Source organism: Pseudopodoces humilis, chromosome 19 (assembly GCF_049639895.1).
Source record: "Pseudopodoces humilis isolate 2021_Gansu_Grassland_sample_001 chromosome 19, ASM4963989v1, whole genome shotgun sequence".
Taxonomy (NCBI): domain Eukaryota; kingdom Metazoa; phylum Chordata; class Aves; order Passeriformes; family Paridae; genus Pseudopodoces; species Pseudopodoces humilis.
Window position 1 is genome coordinate 12,261,430 of NC_142218.1, and position 27,152 is coordinate 12,288,581.

The following is a 27,152-nucleotide window of genomic DNA, read 5'->3' on the forward strand; positions in this document are numbered from 1 at the left end:
CTGAGACAACCCTCAGCAAATCCCCTTAAACCAGGACAGGGCTCTGACAGACCACTCTCTTTCAGAGAAATTCCATTTTAGAAAAATAACCCCCAACTTATTTTAAGCAAATAACAGAAGGAAAGTGATGGCCTGGAGACTCTGGGATGAGTTTGGATGAGTACCAGGATGGCAGCACCTCCCACCCTCTGCTCCACACGGTGTGAGGAAGCACTTGGTACCAGCCCACAGGGTTCTGTGAGCTCTGAGGTGTCTCAGGACATGCAGAGCAAGGGCAGCACGTGGGACACGCTCCCAGCCCAGCAGCCAAGCAAACATGGTACCATACAACATCAAATAATTTTAAAAGTTAAAATAGTTTATTGCTGTCTTTGTAGAAATGCACTTACATTGCCTGTTCTCTTCCTTTATTTGGCTGTTGGATTACAGGCATGAAAAGGTTACATTTACCCATTTGTTCAGTGACATAACACCTTTTTCTCTATTGCTCCACTCATGATATTCTCCTAAACCTTGCTGGCCAACAGCCCCAAATCTCTTTTACATAAATACTGTAAATGTCTCCATAGGTTGCAGCATTGTAACAAAAGATCTACCAAAGTAGACAAAATGTTCAGTATTCTTGGTTGGTTTTTTGCATTTAAAAATATACCTAAATTTGAGATAATCTTAACAGAGTAACAATTACAATAAGAAAATAGTACAGTGCGTTGACTAAAGGAATATTCTGCTCTCCTTCAAGCCAATATTCCCTTTTGCATGTTGAAGTGATTCAGCAATTACTTAAGAACTTTTACCTACATACAATAATTTAGTAAAATGAGAATTAAACAAGGCAGATACTTACTACTATTCTTCTGTCTGCAATTCACAGCTCATGCGAATAAAATCGCAATAAATATTAAAAAATAGTTTTTCTTTTGCTTTTTTTTTTTCTGTAAGGCATCTCTGAGTATTACAAAGTTTTTGTACAACCAAAAAATAAGATTGCTTTTTTTCCATGTTCTCCAAGTACCTCTGTACCTCACCAGTAAATAAGAGGATTGTAGGCTGGATGAGGAAGGAAGGAGGGGGGCAGAAAGAAGACCACAGGTGATGGAAGCAGACCACGATGTGTGCAAGAATCTGTAGTTTTCCTGTGAAAAATTTCAGCCGCGCTTTTAGAACATCTTCAAGACAGTATCTGTCCAGATTGAAGGAAAAAAAAAAACCATAAAAGGGGGAAAAAAAACTTACCAGAAGTCCACTTTCATAAGCACAACCAGACTGCAAGGGTTTGGGCTCGCCCTCAACACTATAAATAGCTTAGGCATCGATATGCACCTACGTAAGGGGGATAAAGGGACGGGGGGCAATTTTTTTTTTGTTTGTTTTGTTTCTTTTACAGTATTTTTTTTGTGGTTTTGCTGTCCTAGTGGTATCCTTGCACGGTGAGAGATTGTCCTGGGGGGCCGGGCTGGCCCTCACTGCATGCGGTCGGGCTGCAGCTGCTGCGGCTGGTACTGCACGAAGGCGGTGGCGGGTGCTGCGGGGTTGCTGGCGGTGATGGGCGGCTGCACCGTGCCCGTGTAGCCGTATCCCACGAAGCCGGCGGCGGGGGAGGCAGCGTAGGGGTACTGGTCGTAGGCAGCTGTGGTGTACTGGGAATAGGCTTGGCTGGCGGCGGTGTAGTCGATGTAGGGGGACGTGATGGACTGCACGGGGGTAGGGATCACCACGCTGGGCTGGATGATAGCTTGGGGGTAAACATAGTGAGGCGTGAGCCTGTGGAGGCAAAGGGAGAGAGTCACTGAGGGGCTGGGCTCCCCCTGGCCTTCCCCCCCCCGCAAAATTCATGTGCATCAGCCGTGGGACGGTGCTGCCCTCGAGCCAGGGGTGCTTCCCGGGGTGGGGATGGAAAGCGAACACTGCTAGACATGAGGGTGAGACTAGTGCAAGGTGAAGCGTGGGCTGCTACTAATACACACACCCTGGTCCCCATGGCTTGGATCAGCCACTAGCCAGGCTGCTGGGCCCCAAAATAAGCTCCCTGGAAGGCTCGCAGCCCCTGGTTCATCTCATTTCCTCGGCCCCCTACACGTCCTGCCTGTCCCTGCCAGCCTTTCTGCCTCCTGTATTCTCCATCCAAACTTGGGTGGAGGGTGCTGAGCACCCACAGCCCCTGTGGGACACCTCCTGGCAGCAGGAACAACATGTCACTCTGCACTTGTCCCACCGGGAATGACCACTGTCCCCAGGCACCTCCAGCCTGCCAGGTGTTATCAGTTACTACACACTTACACCGTGTTTCCACAACACTGGATGTTTAGGGAATGCTACAGGGTGTTTGTTGTAAAACACGAGATATTAATGCTGCTTCCCTCCCGCCAGGAACGCTCCCCAGTGACACTCCTGTGTCCATGAGCTGCCACATGTGCCCCCGGCATCTCCACTGCCCTTTCCATGAGGGTCCAAAAATGCTACATCTCCCAGGCTTCCCCCTGCCCTGAGGCAGCTGTGCTGCTGAGAGGAACTTAACAATGTCCCAGTCAATTAAAGTCCATAGATGGAAAGATCCTGGAGGTGATTAATGCAGGAGTGCCCACTAATTTGCTAGATACTGCTAATGAGGAGGAAAGGGAGGGGGGAAAAAAGCACCGAAATGAAAGGGCTGTATTTTCCAAAGGGCAGGTCTCAAACAAGGGCAAAAACTGTGCAAACCTGAAGGCTTAGGAACATCCACACAAACTGCCACAGGCCAGGCAAAAATGGGGCAAAAATGGGCAAAAAACAATTGCATGTGGCCTGAAGAGTGTGGCAGGGTGACACCAAAAAGGACACCCAGGGGAGAAGGTCCCTTTGGCCACTGCTTGCTGAACCACGTAAGGTCACAGAATGAAGCAAAGCCATCCACTGAAAGCTTGTGCCACCCTGTCTCCAAACCCAACTCATTCTGGCCAATAAAAAAACCCCCAAGGTAAAACTCTGCAGAGAATTATGCAGATTCAAGTATTTTGGGGATTTTTGTGTGGATGTGTGTGACAGCACATTTTCAAACACAACCACTTTTAAAAGCCTCCCACGGGCTCTTCACAAGGCACAGGGCTGTACATGGCTACCCTCATTCCACCTGAGCATCCTAAATCTCAGCCACCACCTGCAGCATGCTGGGGTCCACCTGGGGCTGTCCCTCCTACCCAGCACTCACAGGGCTGTTCCCACTTGCTTCACAACCAGCACTGGATGGTTCAATCTGCTTTTCAGACAGGAGAAAGGCTTCTCACCAACAAGAGCTCATCTGCACTGAGTTTTCTCTCCTTTTCCCACTCCCATATGCAGTCTGTTTTTGCTTGACAAGAGAATGATTGCTCTCCTCTCCCCACACAGCAGCACTGCCTCTGAAATCAGGGTCCTCCCATATGCCAGGGGGGATGGATGATGTGAGCAGCACCTCAACCTTTGATGCAGTGCAAGGCCTTCTTCTGAGGCCACCAGACATCTCTGGACAGCAAAAGGTACCTCACAGTCCTTCAGTCCCTAAACATACCATACCCAGCATCACCCTGTGGGTAACAAGAATGAGATGAGGCAGCAGAAATGCACAGAGTTCCTTTTTGTTCAGTTCTGATCTCAACTGAGGCCAGCACAGCTGTATCAGAGCTGGAGCTCAGGCACCAGCTCAGCCCAAGGGCACTTCATGTCACACACAGCACGCAGTGGCAGCCACCTCTGGGAGGAGCAGGGCTGAGTCCCACCCAGAGGTTCCTCACGCCTGTCACTAGGGGATTCTCCCTCTCATTTGGTTTTAAGTAACTCAGAGGTGCAATGCTGCTCTCTGGGCCTGCCAGGGGTGGGGGAAAGGCTCTGCAGAGGCACCCCCAGGCACTGACCCTTGGGCACGACATGAGCAGGCTCTGTCCACGCTTATTGCCCTGGTAGATCCGCAGCTCAGCCGGCATCCTGCATCCCAGGCTGGGGATGGATGCTCTGGCTGCTCGCCGCTTCTCCCTGCACGTCACACCCTGCCACCAGGCTTCCTGCTACTCCAGGGCCCAACAAAGTTAAAATCACTCCTCAAATACAACAAAGAGTGCACAATCCACTGACAACCAGCCGGTGGCAGGAGCAGAGGAGGGGCCTGCACTTTTCCTGCCCACAGGCGTTCCACCCGCGCTCACCAAGTGACCAGGACAGTCCGAGAGACTCCTGGCAATGCATCACCCTGTCTGAGCAGCTCCTCCATGTCCCTTACTGCCACCCAACTGCTCTCCAGAGCTGGCACAGCCCACGGGGGGACGAGGTGCCATCAGGATGAGTGGACATTCCCAGCTCATCCCAAGAAACTCTGCATTCTTGGCTTTGCTTTCTTGCACAGAGCTCCTCCATTGCAGCTCCATGTGGGCTCAGAGGCTGCAAATCTGCAACATCCTGCACTTCATGTTTCCTTCAGCAAGGAAAAATTCCAGCTTTTCAGTGCTACTTGGAATAAAAAGCACCATCAGCTTGGAAGGCAGAAAGTACTCCTGTACCCCGCTTCCAGAAATCCATCCCACCAGCCCAGTGCATACACAAGCACACATCACTCACAACAGCTGGTACTGCACCAAAAAAATCACACTCAGCAACTCCAGGATCTGCTTCTAAAGGGAATGTAAATGTAAAAGGGAAGGTTCTTTTGGTCTGTAGGATTTCAATAATTCAGCTAGAAATTTCAAACAAGATATTATGCAGTTTGGTCTTCTGAATTAGGTGGACAGATGGCAATTCATCAATCAAAACAAAACACACAACCCAAAGCAAGGTCACTTTGAAGACTTGTAGCTACAAACAAAACAAACCAGTGCAGTAGGATGAAGTTCTCTGCTGGCTACATTTAGCATCCACAGAAAATCTTAAAATATTTCCCCCTCTTCCATTATTTCTGAAGATGAACTTTCAGGAGATATATTAAAGAAAAGCAAGCTGTTCTGGAGTTCTCTTTCTAGAAAACAGCAAACTCTAATCTGAATTTCTACAGGATGAGTCACATCTGTGTTTTAAGATGCCTTTCCCTTCCTCCCTCCCTGCAGTTTTCCTCCATCCCCCATGAAGGGCCCTGCCAGCCAGAAGAGAACTTCATCTAAAACACACACGGTGTGATTATAAAACATCAACCAAGTGCTCAGGCGTGGCCACCACACATCAAAGTCATCCCGCAAGTGGCAAAGGCCACCCGACACAACATGGTCAAACCTAAGCCTAGAGGCAGCAGTGGCACAGGAGGGACAGCAGGAGGGACAGCAGGAAGGACAGCAGGAGGGACAGCAGGAGGGACAGCAGGGACTCAGCAGGGCCCTCGTGGTGCCAGCCCACGCTGCTGACCACGCGGCACCCAGCCACGCTGCCCCGGCAGCCAGAACTGAACCAGAACAAAAGAGATGGTTACAGAGCCACTGGCAGAGGGGACACAGGCTCTGTCCTGCTTTGGCTGGGGGACAGAACAAAAGGGGCCCCGTTCTGGTGCAGGCCTGGGTGGAGATGTTCAAACACAGCAGAGGAGGCACCTGTGGCTCCAGGCAGATGAAAAAGTCCCTTTCAAAACCTGCCATCACCCAGGTCTCCCCACCACAGCAGCAGGGCAGGGAAAAAGGGACAAGTCAGGAGGAAATGTGTCCCACACCTCTCCCCAAACACTGAGAAGAGGAACAAGCTCTCGTCAGCAGCTCTCCCAGCAGAGCTCATCTCAGAGACACTTCATATATTTGACTATTTTGTATCAGATTCACACCTAAAATGTGCTTTAACTGCGCTTTCTCTCTGCCATCCTGCAGGACTTCCTACACACCAGCCATGAGCTGTTCCTGCGAGTTTGGGAGAGCAACAGGGTGGGAGTTCCTGACCCCCTCGGTCTCCCAGCCCTGCTGGGAGCTGGTTTTGTCAGTTCTGAAGAGGTGGAGACAGCTGCACCCCTCTGTCAGGAGGGACACGGCATCACACAAGTATTCGGGAAACAAGGAGGGGCACAGGGCTCTTGGCAGCCTCACAGAGATCAGCACACAAATGCCACCACCACGACCAGCCTTTTATTCCTTGAAGAATAAAAGAAACAGAGCCCTTTGTGTCTGCCAGTGAAGGCACAAATTCTGGCATTTGACCCCAGGAATTTGGCCTCCATTTCCACTAGGGCTGACCCACTGGCTGCCCCAGGGACACCCACACTGCCACAGCACGTGATGGCAGGAGGTGCTGGGGGTGCTGCAGAGCCAGCTGAGCACAGCCCCCGCTGATGTGACACCTCCAGCAGATCCCAAGGTGCGTTTTGAAGCGGGCTCCTGAGTTTAAGGCTGCTCTGGGAAGCACACCCCACACTTGCACTGGCAGTGCCACGGCACCACGGCAGGGCTGGAGATGCAGGCACACATCCTGGTGTAATTCACACTCCAAGGAATCGTTCCTGAGGGACACTCCCAAGCCAGCAAGCACTCACCTCGAGGAGACACTCAGTAAACGTGTGTGGAGTGCAGGCAGGGCTGGCCACAGGTATCATACGGGCCCCAGCCACGATGACAGGCTGTGGAAATGTGAGAAATTCAGGTGCTGTTCTCAATCCAGACATGAGGAGGAGGCTGGAGGGGGTCCCTGCCTGCCCACCAGGACTCTCACTCCAGGAGGGGATCACGGTTTATCCACCAACACTTGGATGTAATCAGGACATTGGTCGTGCCCTGATCACGACCCCTCACCATTCACTGACAGGGCTGGGCTTCAACCACACCATGACAAACCTCCAACTCCTGAAATGTCCCTACTAAAGTTGATTTAAACATGCACTGAAATGTCAACAGCTCCTGCCTCATCAGCCAGCTATCCCAGCCAGCTCAAAGTCACACAAGGATGAACTCTGCAGTTCCATGGGATTTATCATCACCTGCTGCAATACGACACAAACACAAAACAGCAAAGCAATCAACACAATTTCTGCTCCTCTTGTAACTAATTTGCCTGTCTGTCTTCTCCTCATGCTGCTCTGTTCCTCTGAGATTTACAGAGCAGCCTGTGCAAACAGGTACAGAACTGAGTTTCCTGCTTCCCTGCTGGGAGCAGATGTCACCACACCAGTGGCAATCACCAAGGCATGACGTGCCACAACAGACTGTCCCAGACTGCAGTCAGTGGGGAAAAAAAAACCAGAAAGAAGTAGAAAAAAAAAGGCTGCAGACCAAAAATGGGAGTGCATTTCACAAATATCTAATCTTTTTTTCTCAGCTCAACCAAGAGTCTGCGATCAACATGCTGAGCTCCACCATAAGTTATAGCCAGGCTCAACAGCTTTATCCTCTGCATCTTGCTTCCCCCACACCCAAAGGAAGAAGGAAAAAAAAAATAAAATCCCATGATCCCAAACAAAGGCATGCTGGGCCAGACCAAAAATAGTTTTGGAGAGAAGCAGGCTGAAAAACAGTCAGGTAGCAGGAGATAACATCTGCCTGAAACAAGAGCCATCTGGCACCAAGGAAAAAGGCACATGGAAGTTTATCCGCAACCAGTCAGCTCTCCAGAGAAGGAAAAACCCCTCCCCTTTCCAGCTATCAGCACAGCCAAACCAGAATTAACCAACAGAAGAAACAGGCACTGTTTCACACCAGAGCATGACAGCAACCTGAGTCCTTCAACATCCTTGTGAGGAGCCTGGTAGGATGGCAGGGAAAACCAGGGTCTCCAACAGATCAGGAAGCCCCAGAATGCTGCCTTTGACTGAGGTCTCCAATTTTCTTCTGTAATTTAGAGAAAATCAATGGCAGAAACATCTCTGAAGTCCTCTGAAGTACCTGACAGGTTTTGGAATAATACACATTAGTGACTACTTTCAACTGGTTCCATTTTTAATAGACTTTCTTTACACATGATCCCTTCCACTGACCTTTAATTAAAACCATCCACTCATTTCATTTATCAAAATCCCTTTCTTGGAGAGATGAAGTATTTTGAACTAGAATGCTTCAGCTATGGAAGAAGCAATGAAATATCTTTTTGATAAAAGAAGGCCTACACTGATAAAACAAGTAATTAAGTAATTTCTCAGTCAAGAAAGAAATTCCATTTTAAGAGTTTGTGATCTCTGCTACCAGTTGTGCCTTTGTGGTCGTAGAACATTTAAGACATCTCAATCTAATCCCTCCACACCTTCCTGCCAGCTGGAATCACAGGGGATGCCTGGATCCAGCATGGCTTTCCCAGCCTCTGTGGCTTTGGCCAGAGCAGCTCAACTCTGACACAGGAGAGCTAAAGTGCTCAAAGCTGGTGACAGGGAAATTGCAGGGGACAGCACAACCCTGTTTACAGCACTCAGAGATGGAGAAACAGGAGACTGAGTTTTAACTCTGAGCTCCAGGACTTTTCATCTTTTGTGATCATGGAGTATATTTAGCTCTGGTATGTAGTTTGCTCCCATCCGTGGGGAACAAGTTCTTCATAAAAGTCGTATTTAGAAATGACCCGGTGTCCTTGCTACCAAATTATCAGCACAACAACTGTCTGGTTCCCTGGCTGGTGCCCTCAGTGCTGGGGCAGGATGCCCAGGGCTGCATTCATCATTCGAATTACTGGGCATGTGCTTAATACTACGAGTTGGGGCCCATATGCCAACAGCTGCTCAAAGGAAACATGAGATCAAGCACAAGCTGGGCTGCTCTGGAAATTCAGACGTGTGCATCAATCTGCCACACTGGGACCCTGTGGCACCAGCCAGAGCAACACAGGTGAATTTTGGATCTGCCACTCCCCAGCTCCTGTGCCAAGGGGAAAGGACTCAGGTCTCTGCTGCCAAGGAGGCTGCTCTTGTGCTGGGGAGGATGAAGAGGAAATCCACCAGAGGCAATGGAATCACACGTGGATGGCACAACTCAAGCCATGTGCTGTAAAGACAAAGCTAGAGCCAGCCCAGGCTGTCTCTCCATCACACCCCAGCCTGTACCCTGAGTGCCCAGGAATGGCTCAGATCCTTCAGCCAGAGCCTGTCCCTTGCAACAGGTCTGAGCCCAGCACATCATTCACATAGCCAAGTGTGAGGTCACTGTATCAGACCATGCTTTTGTATTGTTTTACAGGTGGAACACGAGCAAATTGTGCCCCAAACCTAAAAAAATAGACACACCAAATCCTTAGGTCTGACACCAGCATTTGCCATCTTGAAGGAGATGTTCAAGCAAATTCTCAAAGTAGTCTGATCTTCTTATAAATACATGTCTGTGCTTAAACACAAAATAAAATAATAAAAAGTAAGATAGGGATTTCTTTCTGACTGGCAAGCATTTGGTCTGAACAGCAGTCACCATGCATGAGAACCAGCAGCTGAAGCCATTTGGAAAATAGATTTGGACATTTCTTAGGAAATGCCCCCTTTCCCCCCTCAAGCTTTCATGTTCCTGGCACAGGGTAACACCAGGTGCCGGGTGCTCCATCCACATGAGCCTGGCAGAGTGGGATGGGATCCTGCAGCCTCCAGCTCTGGGTAAGTGGGCAGTGGGGAGCTGGAGCAGGGGGATGCCAGCTGACAGAGGCTGGGCACAGCACGCGCCCTTTTATAAGCATAACCACAGAAAAGATGAAAGTTTGTTGCCTTTTATTTTTAACCCAGTAGAGAAATTTTAAGGATAAACAGCTGCGAGGGAGGCTGGGCTGACACAAAGAGAGACTTTCTTCACTTCCTAACTGCAGCAGCATCAACGCATGAAATTCTAAACTCAAAGAGATTTAACTCTTTCTGACATTGCCGGAGACCAAATGTGGGCCGGAGGCAGGGGCCACCAAAACAAGTAACTACACATGGATGGGGTCTCTGGAGCAATGACATCCAGTGTGCAGCTATGGAAAGAGCTGGATCCTGCCACAAGAGACAGCTTTATGCTTGCAAGAGCTCAGTCACTTACTCAGTCACTGGTAGATCTCCCACACAGATAGCTCCTCCGCTGAGGCACAGCCACAGGAATGCATCTGCCATATGCTGCCCGTGTCCAGAGCAGCAAGCAAAGAGGAGAACCAGGGAATCCCCACTCCCTGCACAGACTCAAACCTGCCTCCAGCTCCACAGTCCCAGAGGAAGGAACCACCAGGTGGGACCAAGCAGCTCTGCCACATCACCTGATCACACGAAGCATGGCAGCTGCAGGGACACACTGGCACTGCCAGGTGCCTCCAAGCAAAGCACAGTCTGCAAGCTCCAGGCTGAGCCCCAGGCCCAATGCTGCTTCCCTAAACTCAGCAGCCGGATCCCCAAGTCACCCCGACACAGACACATCCTTTGCCTTGCATTACTGTTAAGATCTCTGGTTACTACAAGCTAGAAACTTCTTTTCCAAACAGGATTTACTACTGACTCCGTGCTGTCTGCTGTGCAAGTGCCTCCTCTGCCAGGACAGCAGGAGGAAGGAGAAAGGCTCCTCGTGGTTTCTCTTTCTGTTCTGCACAGCCCTGGCAATATTTACAGCTGCATTTAGGTGTCTGGGGCTGGAGGGGGAAGCCTTCAGTTTAAAAATAATCCTCTATGGTGTTTGGGTAATTTTCATAGTTTCCATTCATTTCAGGTTTCACCAAAACCTGGGTTTTGTGGCTTGGTAGCTGGGACATGAGTGGCTGCTTGCTCTTCGTTAACTGCCCAGGAGTTAACGGTTGTTCATTCACTCCTGCCCTGCCAAGGCCAGACCAAGCACCCTGTGCCCCATGACAGTCATCTCTGGGAAACCACAGTGCCAACCCCTGGGCACAAACACTTTGCAGAGACAGGAGCTGCAGGAGGGAGAGCCAGGCAACATCTCACACCAGCAGCAAAGCAGCCGAGCCACTGAGCTTCCTTTGGGAAAGGTCAGGATCCACTCGGCGTGGTGCAAACAGACAGCAGCAATTCAGTGACAGACCCTGACAAACTGCTCATCTACCCTCATATCCCACTGAGGACTAAGGAAATTGTGGGTTCAAGGGAATGCAGGAGTGGATTTTGTCCATGAATTCAGGCTCTTAATTTTGTTAGTCTGCTGAGGAGACAAAGAGGGAATTGGCAGCCAAGCTCTGTTGCTCGACTGAGCACCTGAGGCTTTGCTCAGAAGCCACAGAGCAGCCCCAGTTGTGGTGCTCAGGTAAAGGTGGTGCTCAGGTAAACAAACACATTCTGCAGAACCCACATTTCCAGTGATTCTGCTGCAGCAATGACTGAATTCAATGAAATTCTTGTTTACTGATGCTTGCAAATAATGATATATAATCCCCTGCCTCCTGCCCTCCCATTCTCCTGGTTCCTGTCTCTTGGCAACTGATAAATAATTTATAATGTTCTCCACTGTATGTGCTAACTGCAGCTCTGCTGGTTTAATGATGAAACCAATGCCTAGGAGCTGCAACAGGAACTGTCTAGATCACAAGAACATGTAATCAGTCGATCCCACACTCCTCTGGATGTGAAACCAAAAGCAAGCTGTTGGAAGAAAAAAAAAAATGTTTCCAAGAGCTGTGGCTGTGGGGTAGGAAGGGCACCCAGAAAACTGCAGATAATCTGCAAGGTGCTCCTGCCAACAAGAGGAGTTTTAATGGGCTTCACCATTTTGCTCTTCTCTGTTCCCATGCCTGGCAGGACTTGCCAGAGGCTGCTTTTATTGGCAACTTCTCTCCTGCACTCCCATGCAAATGTCTCTGGGTTCGCATCTCAAAGGTGCTGCTGCTTTGTGGGCTGTGAAAACTCTTGCAGCTCCCATGCAAGGAGAGCTATGAGAAAGCAGCATTTGGTCTGTGCAGACTAATGCAGCTCTTGCCCCAAAAAAAGAGGAGACTCTTCATTTCATGGCAGATGTTCTTCGAGGCTTTCCAGCAGAGCTGTAACCGCTTGCGAGAAGCGGCGTGTTTGAACCGCACACAGCACACGTACACTGGGCGTGCACTATTGTGGCAACACAGCCTCTTACATCCATAAACTCATCGGAATGAGATTATCCAGGCAGTTGGCAACTGCAGCCATAAGGGCAGAGGAATGAAAGTTTTATTGTTAGCAGGGGTTTTTTTTCCTGAAAAAAAAAAGAAAAAAAAAAAGGAAAAAAAAAAAAGAAACAAAACACCCCCCAAAAAATGAGCAGAGAGCAGGGAAGGGATGAAGCATTGCTGTTGACAAAGGCCAAAATCCCATCTATTTATATTAGAGTCACACAAAAACCACACCAAGGCAGTGCTCAAAAGCTTTAAAAAATGCACCTACTTTCTTAATGCTCTTAGAAAATAATAATAAAAAACCTTATCAATATTCACTTTCTGAAATGGTATAAAAAAAGAGCTGCATCAATCATTAAACAGTTAAATGAGGGCAGTATGACAGTCACTATTGTTCTCGTGAAGCACACTTGTCTTTTGCCGAGCAGCTGCCAGATCCTATTAGATGTATAAAAAGAGGACTTTTCTAACCGAGTAGGGATGGTATAAGCTATTGAAAACAGCAGACAAAAGCCCACTTTTGCAGACTATTCAAGCCTTGTATAACATCTGTCCAAAATCAATTTTTGACCTAATGTTACTTTCATTAAGTAACAGACTTTGTTTCTACTGCAATTTGTTTTCTAGGATAAAACTGTATCCTAAGCATTATTACGTGGGAAATGGCACAGAGGAAGCAGAGGATCTTATTTGAGAAACATGAGAACAGAATTTGCTTAATTGTTTTGACACCTTAAGTACTATAATAGAGAAACTATTTTCCATTTATTTGAATTCCTGTGAATTCTTGAAGTTGGCAAAGCAGCAAGCAATGCAATGGGTTTATTATGACTAAGATTTACTGAGGATAAAGAAGGATCTTTGGGAATTATATTAAAGCTGACAAATGCACAAAACTTCTGAAATCTCCACCAGAAATAAAGTACTCTGAACATTAACAACAGCTGTTGAAACTGTCCACTTTTGACGGCGAAGGCTTTTTTCACACACTTTAAATAATGACGAAGTTGACTTGTGAATCTGATTTCCAACAGACCGTTAGGAAACATTTCCACTTACCCAAAGGGTCTCTGAATGAAGGCTGGATGTAGCTGCTGCACACCTATGGTAAAACCTGAAAAAAAAGGTTCAGAAAAAAAAAAAGAAATATTAATGAATGGCATCCATTGTACCATTCAACTCCTAACACGCAGGCAGAATTACACCACAGGTCTTTGCATTTGATCTGCTGTGCATGTGAGCAAATTCAGAGCCCCATTTAGAAACAAGTTAAATTTAACATGCATATGTGATATGCACGAGGAGCAGATGGGAATTCATGATGAAAGCCCAGTGTGAATGTGCTGTTATTGAACAGACAATGGGGTCTAAAGCCTTATTTTACACACTGGGTACTGTGGTCATTAAACCAAAGGGAGAAATGACCAAGTGGATCTTACTGTTAATTCTCATGTAACAAAGAGGCTAACGGGCAAAGAGATCAGCCCTGGAAGGAAACAGCTTTAACACAGTTATAGGAACTTTGGTGAGTAACATTAGTGCAGTAGGGCTGAGTAAGAAGATACAGCAGAGAGGTAACTGGACTACGCAGCATCCTCAGACAACAATCAGAACTATGGGGGACAGATAAATGTGCAGCATCAGATCAGATGATTCCAGCCCGAGGAACTTGTTTCCTCGTCTTACAAGTTATTCTAATACAGAGAGATTGGATCTCCTGGATGCCTCACCAGTTTGAATACTCCTTGGTTTTGCTCCCAAATACGCCAGGTTCACATTTGCTTTCCTGCCGTCAATGATGGGGTTTGGGTCTTTGCAAGCTCTTTCAGCAGCAGCTCTGTCTGCCATGGTCACCTGGAATCGAGCACAGCCTTGTTTGTAGCAACAGTGCTTTGTAAACACTCCAGCAACAGGCACTAAGTGGAGTTTATTTATTGTTCTATTTTGAATCGGGAGCTGAACTCGCTCCGTGCAGCCTGGCTTGCACGGCGAGATGGGAAGGGCTGCTGGGACTCCGTGGAAAAGCGGGCGCTCCCCCCGCTCCCGGTTTCCTCGCTGGGCCGGTGCCAGCTGTTCTCCCCTGCCCTTCCACCTCCTCCCCGTGTGTTTTTTAAGGAGCTGGTGGAGCCCTCTCCCAAAACCCCCGGCCAGAGGAGCTCAGGGCAGCTGCGGGGACCGCGCTGAGCCCCGCACGGACATCGGGAGGGGGGAGCAGGTGCTGAAACGAACGGCACGGCCTCGGCCAACACGGGGGGCTCCTCCCGGGCCCCCAACCCAGCCTTGGTCCTGACCGAGCCCCTCGGTCCCACAGCGGGCACAAGCTCCGCGGCAGCGACGGGACGGGCGGCGGCTCCGCAGCGCCCGCACCGGGAGATCCACCCGGCCGCGCCGGGAGATTGTCACGGCACCGGGAGATTGTCACGGCACCGGGAGTGAGGTTTGTCACGGCACCGGGAGTGAGGTTTGTCACGGCACCGGCGGGGTCGCCAGCCCGGGGCTCCGCTGCCGGCCCCTTTCCCGGCGCACGGGGGGCAGCGGGGGCAGCCGGCGCCCGTCCCGGCGCGGAGCGCAGCGGCACTTACAAAGCCGTATCCTCGGGATTTGCCGGTCTGCCGGTCCGTGATCACCACCGCCTCCTCGATGTCCCCGAAGACCTCGAAGTACTTCCTGAGGGAGGAGTCGGTGGTGTGGTAGGGCAGCCCCCCGACGAAGATCTTGGTGAAGGTGGTGTCCTTCTGCACGGTGTGCATGGTGCCGGGGGCGGCCGGCCCCGGCCGGCATCCACCCCGAGCAGAGCCGCGCCCCGCCGAGCCCCCCGCGGCGGCCGAAGGCAGCGGAGCGGCGGCGGGTCCCGGGGCCCTACAGCCGCCTCATGGCCGCGCCTGGAGCCGGAGCGCGGCCCCGCGCCCGCCGGTGCCGGTGAGTAGCGGCCGCCCCGCCGCCGCCGCCGCCTTTGTAGGGCCGCGCTGCCCCGCCCCGCCCGCGCCGCGCAGGGGCGCTCGGGGAGCGTAGTCCGGCCCCGCCCGGGGGTCCCCGCCCCGCCCCGAGCGGCACCGAGCCCCCTCTGGCACCGATTCCCCCCCAGCACCGAGCCCACTCCGGTACCCAGCCCCCTCCGGTTCCGAGCCCACTCCCCGCACATGCGGGTCCCCGCTGCCGGCCCCTCGGGCACACGCCACGGTCGCGGTGGCTCCCCGGGGGCAGGGCAGGCGGGGACGGGCAGCGCTCCGGACGGAGCCCGCCGAAGATCCCGCCCGGGCAGCGGCTGTCCCGCAGCCCAGCCCGCCGCTATTGCACAACCATCGCAACGGCGGGGCTGGTCCCTGGCTCGGGCACGGGGACAAAGCCACCCGGCAGCTGGCGGCCTTTGTGGCACGCTGGGTGACAAAGGCACCGTCGAAGCCAAGGCAGGAGGAAGGGGTGGTGTTGAACCGAATCGCCAAGGAGGAACAACCACGGAGGGGCTCAAGGAGTGAACAAAAGTCCAGAATTATCTTTCTCAAGCTGGTTCCTAAGCCTCCTGCTTCACTGGGCACCTGGATATGTACCTGTGCAGCCTCTCTCTACCATTTCCACTGGTAGTCAGGATTCTCCACCATCCTCCTTTTGCATTTTGTTCTGTGAAAGGATGGGCAGCTCCTGCTGTGAAGTGCCAGTGCCTTTGACCTGGACTGCAGGTTTCTGGCCTGACCTGCGATTCAAACCTGTGAGAATTTACTGTAACACAGCCCCAGAGCTGCTGCATGTAGCCCTTGGTCCATAACTGCAGGAAAACAAAAGCTGAAAAGCTAACTTCAGAACACCACCGGGGAACTCCAATGGTGGGATGCTTGCATTGCTTTAATTTCTCCTCTCTAGTATCAGTTGAAGTTTGGGGTGTGGGAGAGGATCCCCAAAATCATTATTTGTTCATAGTTTTCTGCACCCAGAATCTCAAGAACTGCCCCTGTGCCTTACATTTACCATTTCTCAGAGAAAGAGATTTTTGCAACATGAGAAATGCAGAGATAACATTTTAGGGAAAAAGAAAAAGGAAAAAAAAAAAAAGCCAGTGAAGTTCTAAATCATCATCTACTTTGGCTTCTATACAGCAGGTTCAGACTCTGCAGACACTTTTTTTGTTACAGACCCCACAGAGAAAAGCCAGTTATTTCAAGAGAAAGGAATGCATTAATGTCTGCACTCCATAGTTATTCATTAATATTTTTCTTGCACTGCTTCCATAGTTCTAAACACCCTATGCTTCATAAAAGAGAGAGAGAAAAAAAAAGCCAAGGAAAGCCATTAAGCTTTTTACTTCTGAAGCACCAGACTTCAAGATTAGGGCACATTTCCTTTGATTACTGTGGAAGAAAGATGGAGCTGGGCCAGCAGAACCCAGCATCACTGAAAGATGGACAGCCTTCTGCAAATGGATGGTCCATGGGGCCTTTGTGTCTTGTGAAGCCAGCAGGAGTCCCTGGTCCATCCGAAGAGCAAGCCTGGGATACACCTTTGGGGTCGGACTGCAGCCAGGGCTGGGGCCTCTCCACCCCTGAGTCACCCCTTCTGTCTGCATGACTTCCACCACAAACTGCACATCAGCTGCTTCCTGCGCTGCCCGAGCTAATGACAGCCCAGTTGGCATTCAGTCACTGTCCTTTTACAGAGCTTCATTCTGCTCCAAATGATGGCAGAGATTCAAATCATCCAACCAGACTCCGGCTCCTCTGCAGGGCAGGCAGGGCTGGCAAAGTTCTCCAGAGAGACCAGCAGCATCTCTGTTCTCGATGCTTATGCTGAGCAGGGGGGGAAAAGCAGCACAGGCTTTTTTCTTCTTCAAACATGAGCTCTACATCTCTCAAAGGAGAAATCCCAGCTCCTCTTCTTCCCTTGAGGCAGGAACTGGAGTTCTCTTACTGGCAGAACAGAGCAAGAAAGGAGTTAAGGCTAAACCTGCCTGCAAACCCCCCGGTACCGCTGGTGTGGCTGGGGGAGGTGGCCTCGGTTCTGCCACATCCTGGAAAGCAGGACGGGAAATGAAATCTCCTGAGAGATTTCAATAGTGCAGCTATTGCAAACACAGGCTCTAATGAGCTGTTACCACAAACACAGGAGGAAAGGGAAGAGAAAGTGAGTAAGGATAACTTCATGGAAGTTAATTAATTTGCTTTTATTTTTTCTGCCTCATTCTTGTGGAAAGCACTCATCCTCCTCAAAACACGTAGAGATGAAATCCAACAATCAGATCAAAGCTGCAGGAGCTTGGCAGAGCCAGTTTACTGCAACAATAAGAGTACCTGAGGAGTACATATTTCAACTTTCTCTGGCCACAGATATCTCCTGCAAAGACAGGCATATCTCAAAGTACAAAGCTGCTTTGGGGAAGGCAGGATATTTCTCAGCACAAACCTAAGAGCAGACTGCAAGCAAGAAGGAGAACACAGACCTGATATAAACTATTGTAGGGGTGCATTCAGTCCTTTGTAGTTATTACGAAATAAATCTACACAGGTCAGTCAATGAGGAGGCTGGGAGAAAAGTCATCTTTGGCAGTGGGTGTACAACCATCCATACCCTTAATGTACAGGATTTGTATTGCAAATCCAGAGCATCCTATTCTCATTCAGATTGGGAAGATTAATTTTATGATAATTCAACACAGTTAAGAGGACTCACTGGGTTTTTACTTAAATGTTAATACATTCCTCGAGGCTTATGCAAAATTGATACACAAAGGCTCCTTCTGGTGGACTTCAGCAGCATTATCCAAGAGGTGGAATGGAACAGCTGCAGATCACCAAACCAGTGTGCTGGATTCCACTGGAAATCCTAGAGAAGGTGGCACTGCAAGGCTATTCAGGTACAGAACCATATAGAAATGGTCCCTGCCTAAAGGATGAAAACCAAATTATAGCAGGAAGTTATACCTTTGGAAGCACAAGAACAGGACAGAGGTGGGGAAAGAGCAGCAGGGAAAATGCTCCCTGTTCCTTGGCCTCTGCAAAGCCCCAAAGTCCCTGCTGTTGTTGTCCCTCCCTTGGCAGTGAAGTTTCGTGATGCTCTCCTTGTAGACTTGTCTGAGCCTTTTCCTTTCCTCCCCCAGTGTCTTTGGGAAAATTGATTTGAGACACCCCAGGTCTAATCTGCAAGCCAAGAAGAACCTGCCTCACTTCTTAGCAAACTGATGGGCTTTATTTTTAAAATGGAGCAGAGCTACTGTGGAGCTCTGACCTTTTTCAGTTCCTGCTGCTGCTTAGCCAAGACTTCATTGCTGTAGGGCAGCACCCTTGGGTTTTGCCATGGATACCCGCTTATTGCAACAACAGCAGATGAAACATCCCCCTTAGAAGCTCCACAGCTAAATAAGTTAACTGGAGAGCAAGGGACTTACTGTGGGAACTGTTTGGTTTGTTGGTTTTACTAATGCTCAGTCTGGATGCTGGCCACCAGCGAGGCTGTGAACGGGGAGATCTTGAGGGGAGCTGCACTCAGTGGCATTTGGTTTAGGTTATCACAGGAAATTCTGCATCTGGGCCCTCTGTGTCAAATTTTCTGGGTTGGTGCCCTGAGCACACCATAACCACTGCTTAACCCAGAGCTGCTGCTGCAACAAGAATTGAAGAATGAAAATCATTCTTCTTTGGGCCACTTGTAACAAAATAATTGAGCAGAGGAGGTTCCCAATCAGGGCTGCCTTTTGGCTTTGGTTTCTGTAGGAATCTTCCAACAGGACTATTTCCTCTTCTGAATATTCCAGAACTAGGGATGCTGAGTGAACTCTGTTTCCTTTTGCTGGCTACACTGGTTACACACAAGCAGACCATCAGCTCTAGTGGGCATCTAGAGTGATCTGGCTTAATGTTCCAGCAACCTGCATTAAAAAAATATATAGGTATGGATATTGGTAACTCTGGGACTGAGAGAACAACAAATGGGACACCTCACTCAATTCTTCTGGACCACAAGCACATGTTAGAGTGCTTTCCTTTCTAAAGCAAATGTCATTAAAGATCTAATTCTACTTCCTCAAACTTTCCTGCCCTCCCATTTGATGTCCCTTCACAAAACAAAAATTGCATATCTGTGCCATGACAAAGGACAAACAGAATCATGGTAATTGCAAACAAGATTCCTGAAGAAGAAGAGGCTTGGAGGAGACATTGCAGAGCTCTGCTTGGAGGGTCTTGCCACAGGAAGTGTACTGCAAGCCTTGGATAGAAGTCTAGATGAAAATAAAGGCATTAAGTATGGCCAAGGAAACTGTGCCATCACATTGCTCATATCTCTGCAACTGCCAACAGGGACAATGTCTAATATTCAGGAATCTTGTGCTTTGCTCTTTGTGCCAGCATCAGCGTTTCCCAGGAGTTTCTCAGAGCACAGCCTGGCACTTTTCCTTCCACATGCCCTTGTGCCAGTCACGTGTGTCAGGGGGAGGGTGAAGCACCTGTTTGGGACCAGGAAGCATCAGGTGAGCAAGGAAAGCTGCTTCAGTGGACCCCGTTGTGGTGTTCCTTCAGTGGTGAAGATGTGCTGCAGCCACCCTGAGTGGTCACACCTCCATTTCTTGGTGTTTTTTACTCTGCCCTTGGGGAATTTCTCCTCCACCATCTCCAGTTCACTGTTTATCCAGGTACAGCTCCTGGGAGCTGTGTGTACAGACTCTCCCAGCGCTGGCAGAGCACTCTGGGGAGCTGGAATGACACTGGGCTGGGGATTGTCACAGTGTGACAGCAGGGAGCTGGGCTGGCTTTCTGAACAATCAAAATACTGCCCTTGATTAGGATGGTGGCTTGTTTTTTGGCATTGTTGGCAACCCTGCCAAATAGTTTTGTCATCATCAGTATTGTAATGTCTTGGCCTAGAGCAGTGGTAACCCTTGCCTTTCCTGTCACCTCGGGGATGATCTCTATTTGACCTCTTAGTGAATGACTAATGAAGAGTGCAGATGTTCATATTGCAACTAAATTATGCAACAAATCCAGGAAATCCTTCACTAGCTGATCTTAGTTTCTTCTTTACTTCATAGAAGGCAGGAAAGGGATGATGAAGGGTTAGAAGCAGAAAAGGAACAGGACAAAGCACACAGCTCATGGTGGTTTCTGGGACAGAAGTTTCTCTCCAGATTTTCTACCACAGCTCCTCCGCTGGCAGTAAGCACTGGGGAACAGGAGCTGTAAGACAGATCCAGAAAACATTTTCCTGCTATGACACCATCTACATCTCAGCAGAATATTACATACATAGGTCAAAATACTGCCCATTTCTTCAAGTTTGCCTTTGGTGATGTCATGGAGGGAGAGTCTCTTCAGGAACTGGCTCAGGTATCCCCAGATCTGCAAGGCAAGGCACAGGGAAACGGGACAGAAGGATAAGGAGATGAAACCACTTTTCACCTGCTAAACACAACCTCCAATGAAGATACTGTTCCTTTCCTGAATTCCTGCACAGAAACTCTGTCTCTCTTTAATGGAAATATTGTCCTCTCTCTCTCAGGCTGAGATTTAATTATCAGGAGGGTTTTCCTCCCTCAAAAAGTTTTTTAGAAAAAAACATTCCATTTGAGTCAAACATGCAAACTACATCTCAAAATAGTTAAACAAATATTTTTGCTATTTCAATTTTATGTTGTACTTTGGGAAAATATTAATTGTAACTTCATTCTTTCGAAGTCTGAAAACCATAAAACTACATTTTAAAATGAACAAGAAGTCATTTAATGTTCTTTAAAAGAAGGAAGCAGAAAAAGTAAAGCCTTTTGAAATGGCACTAATAATTTTTTTTTTCCAAATATTTGTGGAGTTATGTTAAAACTAAGTGGTATTTTCTTATTCAAAAAAAGAAAACGCCAGAAGGCTTCTAACAATCTCTGCCAAAGCTGCCAGGGCCACATCTCATGACCTTTTCATGGGAGTGCACGTGACACTGGTAGCACAAACTGAGCAGGAACTGTCCACCCTCTCCAACCAGGGAATAGTCAGGACACAGAAGAACATTAAACAAGATGTCTCAGCTCTGGGATGCAGAGCACAGCTGTATGGACACAAGAGATATTCTTAACAGCAAAAGACAAGTGAGCCCAGAGCTGGAACACATCCATAGCATTGGGGCAGACCCAATTTCTATCCCCCTTCCCACGGGTGAGCACACCCAGGTCTCAGCCATGGATCCCCCCCTTGGTCCTTTTCTCCAGGTTGCTGTATTTTAGTCCTCACCAATCCAGACTCTTCTGTCATATAACATCCAATGAGATAAATAATCCATCTACTCTGATATCACTTTTCCAGGTGTGATACTTTTAGAAGGTATTTAATGCCCATAATGAACCAGGCCAGGTGCAGAAGAACAAAGACAAAAAGAAAAAAATATTAGCATGGCAGTTAACCTTCCTTAAAGGTTTTGTTTGAAACTCTTAGAGCCTTCTAGTTACCATGTCTACTCTATTTAAACACAGGGCAGCAAAGGTTCGTTGCAGTGGCTCTGAACAGGATATAAACACAAATGGAATGTCAAGACAACAAACCAACATACCAGCACTGGATACAGAAGCTTTATCCATGGAGTCTGGAAAGGTATTTAAAAAGAAAAACAGAGTTACCTGCACTGAAATCTGGGCAGGATGATCCCAGCTTCTACATGGTATCAAAAAGTCCAAAATGGGCCTTTTCCAAAAAGAATCAGTTATGAGGGTGCCCAAGCAGGGTAGCACAATCACTGACTATAGGGGTCAAAGCTCTCTTGAGCAATGCCACCCGGCTCCTGACAGTCCAACATCCACATCCAATCTGCTGGAGCAGTGATTCCTGATGAGGAAAAGCCATCAACAGCTCGACAGGCAGTCACCAGCAACACTCTGTCCCCAACATTGCAACAGGACAGTGACATCAGCTGAACAGGGCAAGTGAAACAAAGGCAGGCCACTGCCTGCTAAATCTTATGGTCCAATTAGTGCCCATCATGCCTCTAGTTAGTGGGGAAGCACACAGAGAAAGGTGCAAGACAAGAGGACAGGTTTTACATGCATTCTCAGGAGGACACAAAGGCTGGCAAGTCAGCTGATCTGTATTTTGAAGTCAAGCTCATATGAAGTGCATGGATCAGTACTAAATCAGGAAATCCATTCTGCTGCTTGGACTATGGTTTTCCTTTTGCCAGCCTGGGGGTGCCAGGGCCAGTCTTACCTCAAAGGACATTTTTATCAGCCTACAAGGAGAAAAAAAACACTCTGCTGTTTCCTTACCAGAGGTGTGGCTGGGACAGCACCATCCTTAAGGATGTTAAGAGCAAGGTAGTAGCAAGTAGGTCACTAGTGGGAAATGTTACCCTGGGCCAAGCCACATGCAGAATAGTTTCCAGAGTTTAATAATCCTCTCTCTCATCTCCCTGCTGCTGTTTGCAGGGCCACCAAAGAGAGGGGCTCAGATGATGAGCTGGATGAGCTCAGCCATTGTGACAAACACAGGTCAGCACTGCAGAATGACTCCAGCTGCATCACGCAGCCAATGGCTGAACAAAAGCTGGAAGGGTTCAATGACAAGGTTTTGCTAAGCTGTTCTCTTTAAATAGACATTTACCATCTTTCTGTGGTTTTTTGAAAAGCTGTTTCAGCCCAGTGAAAGCATTTCTGAAATGCTACATACTCGTGTTTGAAGTCTGACAATGTTCCACAAATGTAGACGTTATTCTTTACAATTATATAGATACTGTTCCATAAATTAAACATTAATGCCTTAACAACCAACTGCTGTCTGCATCCCTGCTGCTGCAGAATAGAAATGAACATTACTTAGGAAAGGGAGACCTCCAAGGAAAAGAGTCAGGTATCTGCAGAAAACAATTACCTGTCACTAAGTGACACCTGACTCCATATAAATCCCACTGTTACAGCAGAAGCATGGCAGACAGCTGTCCTTCCAAAGAAGAAAAGGTTGCAAAGATTGTATTTGAACTCAAATTTAGTCATCTGAGAATAGTTTGAGCCACTGCATTCTCTCTGCCTGTTACTGAGTGCATTAATCGTGGCATATTCTAAACAAAATGGATCTCCCTTTGCTGTAGATCAGTAGTGAGATGTATTTTATAGGCAAGGAAAGGGAGGTGATTGAACCAGTTGGCAGTGGGTCAGAAAAGGACATTTGAGCTTCCACCTTTCTGGAAGATGGCACAACTGTGAGGAAGTACCTTGGGAAGGGCTGAAGAAAATCCATTACTCCAGTTTTATTTCAGAGTGTTCCCAGGAATTGAACATTATCCCTCTCCTTGTCCGGTCCAGCAAATCAACAATCTGCATTTAAAAAACATTAATGACAGAAAGCATTTCCTATCAAACTGCAAAGCATTTGTTAATATACCCCCAAGGACAGGCTTAGCTGACCTGAGTATTTAACATGAAGTTTGCAGCATTTTTCTGTTCCTACAATAAACTCATTGCTGGATCTCAGCATATCCACACCCCTCACATATAAAGCAGTTCCTGCCTGCAAAAGACACCCTGGGCAGCAAAGGGTAAACTTTCCCTATGCCCAGGGAAGAGCATTACCTTAATCTCTTATCTAGGCCTGCTTTTCAGTGGCACTTGATACAGCAGCTATACACCAAAGACTTCCTTGAATATATAAAGCCAGGGATTGGGTTACACACAATTCAAGATCTGTGCCACCAGTAAGACAAAAGCTCCTATATTACCTGGCACATGCCTGCTAAATTATTGAAGTGTCCCCTCAAACTGCATATATTCACTGGATAATTAGTCAACAGAAGAAAACAGTCTCTCTTTACAAAGCTAATGCTGGCAGGTATTGTATCTTTTATGCACTGTAACAAAAAGCATTTGCAGAACTGATGCAACACAAACATTTGGAATTATTGTGTCCATGCACAAGTGTCCACATGGTCCCCTTTGTGGTGCTGTCTCAGTCTCACATTACCTTACAACCAAAAATGTGAATTGCTTTGACCAATTGTAGCACCATCCCCATTTCAGAAGCAGGTATATGGTGCAAACACCTGGAAGTTTGCTTTGCCCCTGAGGAAAGAGCGAGATCAAACTGGCACCAGCCTAACCCCCCTTGTTCTGCATCTGCCTGGAGCTGTGCAGTCACTGCCACTCTCAGCTCACCCTGCTTGTGGCTGATGTCCCAGTGTGCCACTCCAGAGGCTCTGCTCTCAAGGGCTCGTTCCCTGCTGCAGACTCTTGGGAGCACAGGCTGCTCCACGTGCACAAGAACACAGTGGCAGTCCCAGCATGTCTGCTGAAAGCACCACAGCCAGCCAGCTGCTGCTGCTCCACTTATTCTGACTGGGCAAAGGAAGAACAGCAGCAGTTTCCTCTCATGGAATGGCTGTCCTGTTGCTGAGAGCAGGATAGGCCCTGCCCTGCTGTATATAAACCTAAACTTACCTGGAAATGCAAATAGATGGCTTCCAGCTGTCTGAACTCCAGCTGCAGGATGAAATAACAGTTGTACCAACTCCAACTCACAGCCTGGGGTGTGCAAAGACAACAGTCTGTCAGTGCAAATATTACTGGGATTTTTCCTTTTGAATTACACCTGTTACACTTGACACTAAGGGGACAGATGGGTTCTTTTAAGGGTCTTTGGCAGAATAAGGACAGCACTAAACTGTAGTTACAATCAAGGTTTTCTCAGCAGGATATTCTGATTAGCATAGCACAGAATTTATGATTAGTATGGCACATGATTTCTACAAGTAGCATCAATATGGTACAATCTGTAAATAGCACAATACAGAATTTATGACCTTCTGCAGGCCTGAGGATCTTAATACATGGTTTAGTGTATCAAGAAACATGCTTGGATGACTTGGTTCAGAGGACCTTCAGGGCCTGATAGTGAGAGAAGGGGAACAAATACATGACCTGCTTGGTCATATGTCTCTCTGAGCAGCTAAAAGAGAATTGCATAGTTAAAAACAAGCTCTAAAATCTTGCTTTATGTTTATGGATACCAGGTACATGCCTGAAAAACTCAAAAATAGAAATGATTTCCATCTTGTTCTGAGTATTTTGGGATAACTTGCTTTTACAAATAACTGTACCTTGTATTCCAGCAGCACCGGAGCTCCGTGCAGAGCCCCAGGCGTGCAGGGAAAGCTGTGCTCGGGAGCCATCAGCACTGCCATCGCCTGGCACCACAGCAGCGTTACAGCAACAGCTTCAAACCGCAGCATTCTGTGCATCCTGCAGCACACAAATTACTGGGGAATTGTTCCTGTCCTGGATCTGTTCCAGTCGTTATGGTGTGCTGCAGCTCCAGATGATGATCATCACCTGGCAGGTGAAGTTGAATAACCCAGGGGAAATGCTTTACATGGTGAATCTGCACCGGTTTTTTGAAATAAATCAGTCTTACACAAATGACTGCAAATGGCACTTAGCCAATCTGGAGACTTAAAAATTAGGAGCCATTTCATTTAACTCTGGTTAAGGTTCATCTCTGTGAAAAGCAAATAAATTGGAAATCAGTGGCTTCTATCATTTCAAAGGCTGGATAGTGTAAAACCTCTTGACAGTGACCTGACACAATTCCTTATCGTGGGCAGCTGCCCAGACACCTCATCTGCAAACAGCACCTCTTCCCCGTTAAACTGAGCCAGGCCAAAGCAATAGTTTAATTGAAATATTCCATGTGCACCTAATCCCACCTCCATCTCAAATCCACACCTCTCTGCAGAACTCAGTGACCAGTTTTTCTGGCCTAGGAGCTAAACCAGAGTACTCACCAATTCAGGATTGCATTTCCTGTGGCAGATGGTAAATCAATAGTCTGCCTGCCTGCCATTGTGCAAACATGTCGTGTTTCATCTGTGAAAGGCTTTAGCAGACAAACTTTGCCAATTATTTAGTTTTCTGAAATACATTTCATTAAACCAATGTGCAAAACCACTGACAAGTGAGAGCAGCAGCAGGAAACTCATCTGAAAATGTTGTAAAATGCTCTTTTAACTGGGCTGCTCTTTATGCCAAAGATTATTTTCCTGCAATAAAACACATCATCAGCAAACTTTCAGAAAACTGAAGAAGTTATTTTATAAATCAAGCATTCCTACGGTTAGCTTTGGGTACATGTTAGAATCTTACATTTTTCACTCAGATTTTTTGGACAGGTAACTGCCATAGAATAGCAAGTTAATACATTTCCAGAAATGCACTAACACTTTAAAGGGTGTGAATAAACTCTCATTTTTGATGCTTGAAGGGATAGAGCTGTGTGTACTTTACAACAGAACCTCACAATAGTTTCAGGGAAGAGCAAATTGCCAATGTGTTCTCTTAACTTGGGTAATGGAAAACAATTCAGTTCAAAGCCTGACTCTCTTCCCAGCTGAACACATCTAATGTGCACAGCAACATAATGGAAACTCTGTCCTTCTAAAATTAGTCTGAACAAGTAGCAAGTGATGACTAAATAATTCTGAAGCCTCACTGACAAAGAAATTCAGTCCAGCAGAGTAAGTACTCAACATATTAACACATAATGTGTTATGAAACAAGACTCACCAGTGCTGGCCTCAGTGGCCGCTGAAGTAGGTGCAGCTCCACTGGATCCAGAGGAATGTACCTGCTGAACTCATCTATTTTCTCTCACTCATTCACACTGTTAGGTATTTAAACAAAATGAGATTTTTTTACAGCAAGAAACAATGACACATTCCATTCTTCCCTGTTTACACAGTGGGAGTTCTGCACACTTCAGTGATCACATACACCTAATCTTGAGCCTGCAGTTGCTTGGTGGCATTCAGCTAACTGGGAAGTCTGGAAAAATGTGTTAACAACCAAAGATTGCTGCATAACAATCACAACCTTAGGGAAAAAAATCAAGACAAACCAAAGAAATGTTTGAGTAAATGACCAACTACTGATAAAAGTCCTGAGAACTCTTTCCTACCTTAATGAAAACAAATTGTGCATGAATGTGAAATCTAAAACTATGCAAAACATAGAAGTAGCAGGAAAAAAAAAACAACTTATGTTGAGAAATAAAAAAGATAACCCCTCAACAAAGCAGAGCATATTTAAAGGATTTTCCTCTATACCAAACAAGAAATAGCCATCCAGGAAAAACTGATAAACACAGGGAAGAGGAGTCTGGAGTGAAAAGACAGTGGGCTGCAGAGAGTTTGAAGAGTCTGATTCATTTGTACTCACGCTGTCAGGTGTTTGGCTGCTGAAACAGCAATGAACTTGATTCATCTCACAAAACAAAATGCCTTTCACA

At 47.7% G+C, this 27,152-nt stretch overlaps 1 protein-coding gene and 2 long non-coding RNA genes across 5 annotated transcripts; 1 reads left to right on the forward strand and 2 right to left on the reverse strand.

Annotated features, from left to right (window-relative positions):
* Window positions 1–337: 337 nt before the first annotated feature.
* Window positions 338–14,770, reverse strand: RBM38 (RNA binding motif protein 38). The gene is made up of 4 exons (XM_005524851.3): window positions 14,511–14,770; window positions 13,659–13,782; window positions 12,988–13,042; window positions 338–1,764 (listed from the first exon to the last, which is right to left on the reverse strand). The coding sequence occupies exons 1-4, from the start codon at window positions 14,676–14,678 to the stop codon at window positions 1,464–1,466; spliced, it is 648 nt and encodes a 215-aa protein (XP_005524908.1). The 5' UTR covers window positions 14,679–14,770; the 3' UTR covers window positions 338–1,463.
* Window positions 13,869–25,108, forward strand: LOC148182829 (uncharacterized). Its single transcript, XR_015774138.1, has 3 exons — window positions 13,869–14,365; window positions 21,365–21,482; window positions 24,985–25,108. It is a non-coding gene; the product is annotated as an uncharacterized LOC148182829 (long non-coding RNA).
* Window positions 19,912–26,912, reverse strand: LOC148182830 (uncharacterized). Of its 3 annotated transcripts, none has more exons than XR_015774137.1 (5): window positions 26,432–26,912; window positions 24,970–25,201; window positions 24,311–24,394; window positions 23,092–23,194; window positions 19,912–20,084 (listed from the first exon to the last, which is right to left on the reverse strand). It is a non-coding gene; the product is annotated as an uncharacterized LOC148182830 (long non-coding RNA). The 3 variants fall into 3 exon arrangements; XR_015774135.1 differs by having other exon boundaries at window positions 24,970–25,367; XR_015774136.1 differs by having other exon boundaries at window positions 19,912–20,246; window positions 24,970–25,367.
* Window positions 26,913–27,152: the final 240 nt, after the last annotated feature.